At 43.1% G+C, this 8,552-nt stretch overlaps 1 protein-coding gene across 9 annotated transcripts in view; it reads left to right on the top strand.

The window, feature by feature from the left end:
* LOC116401036 (mitogen-activated protein kinase kinase kinase kinase 3-like) overlaps positions 1 to 8,552 on the top strand; it is a 27,984-nt gene that overhangs the window by 10,319 nt on the left and 9,113 nt on the right. For 4 of the 9 annotated variants that reach the window (XM_031879222.1, XM_031879221.1, XM_031879220.1 and 1 more), the window contains 8 exons: positions 765 to 817; positions 1,299 to 1,337; positions 3,081 to 3,149; positions 5,272 to 5,323; positions 5,420 to 5,639; positions 7,119 to 7,228; positions 8,071 to 8,112; positions 8,354 to 8,438. In XM_031879222.1, the coding sequence (XP_031735082.1) occupies positions 765 to 817; positions 1,299 to 1,337; positions 3,081 to 3,149; positions 5,272 to 5,323; positions 5,420 to 5,639; positions 7,119 to 7,228; positions 8,071 to 8,112; positions 8,354 to 8,438 (670 nt within the window). Of the gene's footprint in view, positions 1 to 764; positions 818 to 1,298; positions 1,338 to 3,080; positions 3,150 to 5,271; positions 5,324 to 5,419; positions 5,805 to 7,118; positions 7,229 to 8,070; positions 8,113 to 8,353; positions 8,439 to 8,552 lie in introns of all 9 variants that reach the window. The other 5 variants (XM_031879218.1, XM_031879214.1, XM_031879215.1 and 2 more) reach the window with 2 other exon arrangements.

Genomic DNA, 8,552 nt, shown 5'->3' with positions numbered 1-8,552 from the left:
TGGCGCTGTTAGATTGCTGTAATTCATGGCGCTGTTAGATTGCTGTATGTAATGGCGCAGTTAGATTGCTGCTGGGCCGTCACGTTAATACAGTTTCCGGCCTCCCTTTGTGTGCGTAAAGCGGGAGAACAAACAGTTTTCTGACTACAGTTTTGTTTTTGAAAGGCTAAACGTCAACAAATATGGATTGAAGCAGAACATTTCATTGAATAAAAACACATTGTGAATTTTGTAAATGATTAAATCTATCTTTTATCAATATATGTTGACTTTTACTTTACAACGCTCTGGAGTTATTGGAGAGGATTGGATCCTGTGGGTTGGAAACAAACCTACACAGCGGCCGCGGGAATTAATGTTAGAAAGAGACACACATCAGCAAACAGAACATCTTCTTTATCAGAATTATGAAGACGAGAGGGATTGCTGTTGAACATCTTATTATAATATATATTTAGGCCACAATGTGAACTCAGCAAGAGTCAGATCTTTTTACATAGACATGAACACATTAGCCAATCGATCACTGTGCTCATCTGTGTGTGATTGTAGTTGTGAAATGATCTTAGGACGAGTTCTAACTGGATATTAATTTTTTAGTAACATTCCCCTTCAGTCATTTGATTTATTGAACAGGGTTTCACTTGTTTTAGAGCTCCAGCCCTTTGTGTCCCTGGAGAAATCAAATAAAGTAGCACTGACTTTACATGAGCTAGTGGTGAAGTATTAAGTCATGGCACTAATGTCGCTTGCTTGTCTCGTAGGACCTGCAGTTGGAGTACGGACACGATTCTCCAAGTCTACTGGGAGGAAACAAGTAGGTCACTTCCTGTCTAATTCTTTCTCTTTTTACTCTTCATCTCTCCACTGCTTTAGTTTTCATCTCAGTTACAGGTAGTAGTGTAACGGACCGTTGTCTATCCGTACGGATTAATGACATCGTTAACCATCAGAGTGTAAATAAAGTTGTACTGACTCAGTAGAACATGTGTTTCTAGTCTCTGATCTCTGATCACGTTTCATTGTAAACAACCAATCAGTGTTTAAACCAACAGGAGGAGAGCTAGTAACGTTAGCAGCACCGCTAACCAACAGGAGGAGAGCTAGTAACGTTAGCAGCGCCGCTAACGGCTAACCAACGGAGGTTCAGTTACATTATGATACCTTCAGGCTCTGCTCAGGGAAAAGGAGTATTGGTCGACTGTAAATTAAAACGTTATTGTGTCATGGTTGTATAACTATATTATATATATATTATATATTATATATACCTTTGTTCTTTTCTCTCTGACAAACAGGAGTCTCCTGAAATCGGTGGAGGAGGAGCTTCATCAGAGGTGAGTCACACCTCAGGGCCTCTTTGATTTGCTGGCGGTCTAACCACGCCCACCCATCGGCCAATCACCGTCAACGACTAATCGAGCCAATCACACGCCACTAAACTGCTGCCACGACTTCAGGCCGCTGCTGCTCTCTGCTTTTTGGATTCTTCTGGCTTTTATTTTTCCCTTCTTGCGGCTTGCTTCACGCTTTGATGTCATCAGCAGAAAGGCTGCGCTTCATAGGCGCTTCCTGCAGAGCACGGCTTCAACACACACACACAGTCACACACACACACACACACACACAGTTTACAGCCAAAGCTGCAGCTAAAATCAATGTTTACCATGTATATGATCTAGATCATGTTGATTCATTATATTCTGACAACAAAGTTCAAAAGTAGTTTCTTTAGTTTGAGTTTTTGTCTCGTTTGGAGGACAGATGTGATGGCAGAGTAGTAGATTCATTTTTTTATGTATACAAAATGCCAGATTTGATAGATTTTGGTAGTTTAGCAACTGTTTGATAGTTTATAGTTTTGTCACAGTACATTTCTAAGTCTTACTGAGTCTAAATAGAAGAGAAGGATCAGTGTGTTACATCGAATTATGGGTTTGTTCAGTATATTCACTTTTTTATTTGCTGTATTCTTAGAGAGACGGGCTTCGTTATTACTCTTAATCCTCAAACTAAAGCCGACTTTATAATAACATAATGGTGGAGTCTGAAGAAGTTGCTGTTTTTTTTAGTAAAGTTAGAGGTAAAAACCTCCAAGAAGGAGCGTCATTTCCTGTTATGGAAATGTTCTCATTATCACGTTTCTCTTTTTAACATTAATGCTGATTTTATTCAAGTTACTGGTCTTTTGATCGACGTAAAGCTGCTTCGCCTCATTCACAGAAGATTTCTTCCTTCAGAAGACGATTTATCATCGAGTAGATTTACACATTCATGGAATTCACCTTGTTGATTGGTGCAAACAACACGGATAATAAAGAGGACATGAAACGTAAAAGCAAAGTGCTGCAACAGTCAAACACACATGAATATAGATCAAATACATTACAGTTAAAATACTTTAAAAAGTACGTAGAATACTGTTTAAAATGAGGGAACTGTGCAGTTATGTGCAAATAGGATGTTTAATATACAGAGATGTTAGTGTTCAATTATTATTTTGATTAATTATGCAGCTTATAATTTAATATAATTTATGGGAAGCCAAAATTGTGAAAGCGAATAATATTCTATTAATTGTGTCTCTCTGTGTCACTTTAACGCAGAGAGACACAGATGTGAAGACGTTGATGTAACAACTGCAGATGCTTCACATTAAGAATGACAGGACTCCTCCTCTTCCTGTCGGGCTTTTACTGTGAAAACCACCTGCAGGAAGTGTTGAGTTTGATTAGAGGAGAACTTCACGCTGATCAGAAGAACGGCAGAGCAGCAGATTATAGAACGGGGAGGTTGTGGTTCTGTTGAATGGACCGATTGGAGGTTAATGTGTAGATTTATTAACGAGTTTGTCGGGATCCATCTTTATTTTGTGGATCCGTTCGGTCCTTTCAGATCTGCCCAGGGTTCAAGGGTCAGAGGTAGTTTGTGGATTCACTCAGATCTCCCTTCTTCCTCTATCCTCCTCCTCCTGTTGTCATCCCCTACCTCCTTTGCTTGCTCCCTTAATCCCTCCCTGCCTCAACCCCCTCTATTTCTTCTTCCTACCCCGTCCCTCCTATCTCCACCTCCTCTCCCAGGGGCCATGTGGCACACTTAGGGGATGATGAGGATGAGGATGGTGCAGATGATGATGAAACTCACACTCAGTAAGTTTTCTCCCGGTCGTAGAGCCTCGGTTTCATCGCCTCATTTCTGTGCACACATCACATCACACACTCCGCCTGTGTTTGTGTGTTTTCTGTGCCGTTGTGACGTTAACTACTAACAACAACCCCAAAAACTCACCTGGAAGCTGCTCGCTTTGTGTTTATCTTCCACCTATCTCTACATTCTACCTCCATAGATACACAGGGACAGTGAGTAACTTAAGCCACTGAACTGCACAGCATTAAAGCTACATGCTAACCCAGCTACATTATATTAACTTCTGCAGGATTCAGATGTTTTTGATCTGAAATGTGAGCTCTGGGTTTAGTTTCAGTGATCCTCGTGACCTTAACGTCGTATCTGCTGACGTATTGTTTCCTTCTCCACTCGCATCGCCATCTGTGTGCCTCCTTGCTGTGTGTGTGTGTCTGTGTGTGTGTCTGTGTGTGTCTGTGTGTGTGTGTGTGTGTGTCCGTCCGTCCGTCCTCTCCTGCCTCTATTAAACTGTGTATTTGGCATCCAGCCTCATCCCTCATTGTGCAAACGCCAAATGTCTGCGGCGGACCACAGCGTTCATTTATTTTCCACTGCAGTCAGAAAGTAGTGCTTAGTGCGCGTGCACACACACACACACACACACACACACACACACAGAGAGAGAGAGCGAGCAACGGATCCTGGTTCTAAACAATGTTTTATGACTTAAAACAAGCAGCGTTAGATGTTTCGATACCATTTATTTCCTTCCCGACACCGATTCTGATACCTGAACCAGAACTTGTGTAAATAATAATAATAATAATATTAATATTATTTTGTAGGACCTGATATGATTGGTGTCATCGTTGTATATCCTGTCTCAAGTTAAACAGATTTTTCCAGTGTAAAATATCTCCTTATTGCGTGCTAGCGTGTTGCTAGCTCTGGCTAACGTTACACTCTCTGCCCGGTCGCTACTGAGCATGTGCAACGAGAAAGAAGAGAGACGTCTTATTAGCTGATAATAGAAGAAGCTTCTTTCTCATCTGTGTTGAGAGCTGCACATGCTCAGTAGGGATCAGGTAGAGACTGAAGCGTAAATAAAGCTGATAAAACATGACGTGATATCGGATCGGTACCTCGTCCGGTACTTTAAACTGTGTCGGAGGCGTTTCTGATTCTCACAACAACTCATTATTTCACTCGATGTCACTAAAAAAAGTTTTTTCTCCATTTCTTTGCTGCAGTTTAGGGCCAGCAGAGTTTCTTTTAATGCCGGCTTTCTGCACCCATAAGTGTTTTCTTTAGCACTTTATTCTTCTTCCATCCAGATGGAAGAAGAATAAACACCGTGGAGGTGTATTAGCAGCCTCCACGCTGCTAATACACCTCCTTCACTCTGCTCTTAACACGCTCTGTAACGTCTGCATGTGTGAACTGATGAGCTGTACACTAAGGGGTTAAAACAGCTGCTGACCTCCATTCAACTGAATCACCGTGACTCATTTTCATCTGTGTTTTCATGTGATTGGCTCCCAGCTAGTTTGTCTTTAGATCTTTGTTGTGCTCTGATTGGTTCTTTTGTCAGTCGGTCATTAATCTGCCGTCTATGAGCCAAACATATCGTAAAGTCTCTGTGAATGTCAGCGCTGCTCTGCTGTCTGTATTATTCTGTTTAACAAACAACAATAAGCATCATTTAGAGAAGCTTTTGAAGTACTTGAAGCAACAATGACTGTTATCCAGTATCAGCGCTGCTAATCTCAGAGACTTAATGCGCTCCATCTGTAGTTTTTACTGATCTCTAGTGTGTCCACCTCACTCTGTATGTCTGTCTCAGTGTCAAATAGAGGCAGGCTCTGGTTGAATTTGTCATTTTCGGGGCTTTGTTTAACGTCTGATCACTCCATAAAATACGACATCCAGAAAACCTTTGTCTGTTTGTGATCTTATGAAATCTGTCCTTTATTATCAAAGCGATAATTACTTTAAATGGCGAGTTAAACCAAAGCCTCAGTAGAGACCTGTTGAAAACTGTCTGTTGTTTTTAGTGTAACTTTTGTTGTTAATAAACATATTTTTAAAATATGTTTTATGTGTTTCGTGATGCTGACTCTCACGTGTTCTCTTCTCTTTCTTCAGTAAATCGAGCACGATCATGAGACCGAAGGTCCCGCCTCCTCTTCCTCCCAAGGTATGAACAAATGTAGTCAAAGATTCAAGTCATTTAGCAACGTGAATATCTGGTGTATGTTGAATTATGGAGAAAATTATGTTTTATTCCCTTCAGCCCAAGTCGATCTGCTCGTCTCAGCAACCCCAGCATCTGAAACACGACGACAGCCAATCGCACAGCGAGGACGACGGCGGCGGAGGCGGGACCATCAAGCGCTGTCCGGCCCCGGACACGGCGAGCCCCGCCAAGGCCGCCGCCGCCGCCGCCTCCTCCTCCAACGTGCCGCCGAGGCCGCCGCCCCCGAAGCTGCCGCCGCACCGCCGCAGCAGCTTAGGTAACGACAGCCCGAAGCACGCGGCCCTGGAGAGCTCTGCCCCAGAGGATGATGGGAGCTTTAGGCATTTCTGGGAGTGGCTCCACACGCCTCACACAGAGGAGGAGCTGGAGGAGGCGTGGGAGGTGCTGAAGGAGGAGGTGAAAGAGGAGGAAAAGGAAGAGAGTAAGAGCAGCCACTCGGTAGACCGGTAGTGTCCAGACCCTGTCGTCCTGTCCCATGAGTCCGTTAATAACTCTCACACCTTCTCCCGTCCCATCAGCTCCTGCTCAATATAAGTGTGTGTCCTCTTCTTTGTGTGATTGGTTGTTTAAGCCAATCAATCAAAAGCTAGTAGTCTGCCACCCCCCCCCCCCCCCACCCCCTCCTCCATCCTCCATCCTCCTCCCCCCCTCGCTTCCTAGGAGGAAGAAGGACGAGGAGCAAACATCGTCCTGACGCCCTGTTCTGCTTCTCATTCTCCTCTTTGATTAAAATGTATAAATGTATGAATACTAAAATGTAACTCAACAGTAATCAAACAGTTACTCACTTTCTGTTACCTTGAATCCTTCAAAGAAAACTTATTTTTAATAATCAAAAATCTGAGAAAAGTCGGAAATGGATATATCAAAACATCCGTTTATAAAAATAATCAGTCTCAGAGAGAGAGAGAGAGAGAGAGAGAGAGAGAGAGAGATGGAGAAATAGAGAGAGAGACGGAGAAATAGAGAGAGAGATGGAGAAATAGAGAGAGAGAGAGAGAGATGGAGAAATAGAGAGAGACAGAGAGAGAGAGAGATGGAGAAATAGAGAGAGAGACGGAGAAATAGAGAGAGAGAGAGACAGAGAAATAGAGAGAGAGATGGAGAAATAGAGAGAGAGAGAGATGGAGAAATAGAGAGAGAGACGGAGAAATAGAGAGAGACAGAGAAAGAGAGACAGAGAAATAGAGAGATGGAGAAATAGAGAGAGAGAGACRGAGAAATAGAGAGAGAGAGACAGAGAAATAGAGAGAGAGAGAGAGACGGAGAAATAGAGAGAGAGAGAGACGGAGAAATAGAGAGAGAGGGAGAGACGGAGAAATAGAGAGAGAGAGACGGAGAAATAGAGAGGGAGATGGAGAGAGAGACGGAGAAATAGAGAGAGAGACGGAGAAATAGAGAGAGAGATACAGAGATAGAGGACGTCTCAAGTACCGATAGCAGAACTGTGAACTCCGTACCACATCAATGCTCTGTGTTTTTACTCATTTAGAACCTTTAGAACCCTCCCAGTCTGAATTGATCAGTATTGATCCTCATCAGGTCACGTTCCGCTGTCTTGGCTCACGACTGTATTTGATCCTCAGTGTTCTTCCTGCTCCTCCCTCTCTGTCTGTCTCAGTTGAGCTCCTCTGTGTCTCCAGTCTAGTTTAGATGCTACTCATAGAACCAGCTCTGTGTTCAAAGTGTCCGTGTGATCTCACACTGACTTGTGTCTCTGTTGGTGTTGTTGTAGGTAACGGGCTGAACACGGCTCCACATGGTGGAGAGAGAGACAGTCCAGCAGAGAGACAGTCCACCATGCCCCCTAGTGTCCCCGTACGGAAAGACAAGAAGGACGTACCGGTAAGCACACTTGACTCTGAGACCTGCAGAGACCTTTAGAGAAGTTCCTCTGTGTGTCTGCTTCCAGTGAGCTCATTGATTAACATCATGCAAAGGAAAGGATGAGATTTAGCCTCCTCATAAAACAACAAGAGAAAAACACTGAGAGGTCAAATCCACAAAAGGATTGTGCAGCTTTTGTCTGTTGAACCGTCACAAATAAGACAGAAAGATTCAAAGGGTGAAATGCACCTTTAACTGCGCTGCCAAACAAATAACAGCTCGCTGCTTCTTTGCTATCAGTAAACTGGATAACATGCAGACATTTAGTGCAAAGTTGGCCCATTTCATAAAGAAGAGCGCTGATAGACGGACGTAGTTACAGTGAAACTATCAGCTCTCCTCAGAGAGTTGTTGATGACTGAAGCACATTCATAAGACCTCTTCATGCTCCACTCAAACACAGTTATTTTGGGATGCAGGGACAGTTGAGTCATGAAAAACTAAATTAATAAAACTCCCCGACTACCCAAGAAATGAATGAAGTAAAAACATTGTTATTATATAAAAGAAGTAACAATATTTCTCCCTCTGCAAAAGAAGAGCAGATTAGACTCTTAGTGGGCGTGTTTGCACTGTAATATCTTTGGTGTAAAGAGTTTAATATCTTTAATGACACAAGGAAGATAGATTTCCTCAGTGATGCACAGTCTGTTCTTTGTGAATATGAGTTTTTGTAGGAATTATTTAGGAATTGTTGGTGCTGTAAAAAAAGCAGCGTGTCACCAGGATCCTTCAGACTCAAGTGCTGACTGTGTGTGTACGTTTGTGTGTGTGCGTGTGCGTGTGTGTGTCTATCCTAGAAGCCAATCAGTAATGGTCTTCCTCCAACACCCAAAGTCCACGTAAGTACCGTCTCTCTCCCCTGATGTAAAGAGGTATTTCTTTACAGGGAAACAGAGATGATGGGAATGTACCATCTCATTTAATCACCCGCTTCACATCTTTGATGCACGTCATTGTGTTTTTTCCTGTTGGTTAATTCCAAACCACAATATTTACACTCGACGTCATAATCTGCAGAAATGCTGTGAGGTAGAATCTCCATCAGTTTCATCTCCTTCACTCGTCTCCTCTGGTTCACAGATGGGTGCGTGCTTCTCCAAAGTGTTCAACGGCTGCCCTTTAAAGATCCACTGCGCCACTTCCTGGATCAACCCCGACACCAGAGGTAACCAACAGGAAGCCAGGTCATTAGACTGATGTGAGCTGCTGCTCTGTCCTCAGAAGCGGTGTAATGTGTGTGTGTGTGTGTGTGTGTGTGTGTGTGTGTGTGTGTGTGTGT

Source organism: Anarrhichthys ocellatus, unplaced genomic scaffold, assembly GCF_004355925.1.
Source record: "Anarrhichthys ocellatus isolate YVR2014 unplaced genomic scaffold, GSC_Weel_1.0 scaffold236, whole genome shotgun sequence".
Lineage (NCBI taxonomy): Eukaryota > Metazoa > Chordata > Actinopteri > Perciformes > Anarhichadidae > Anarrhichthys > Anarrhichthys ocellatus.
The sequence above is the reverse complement of the archived record's forward strand: the minus strand, read 5'-3'. Positions and strand labels throughout refer to the sequence as shown.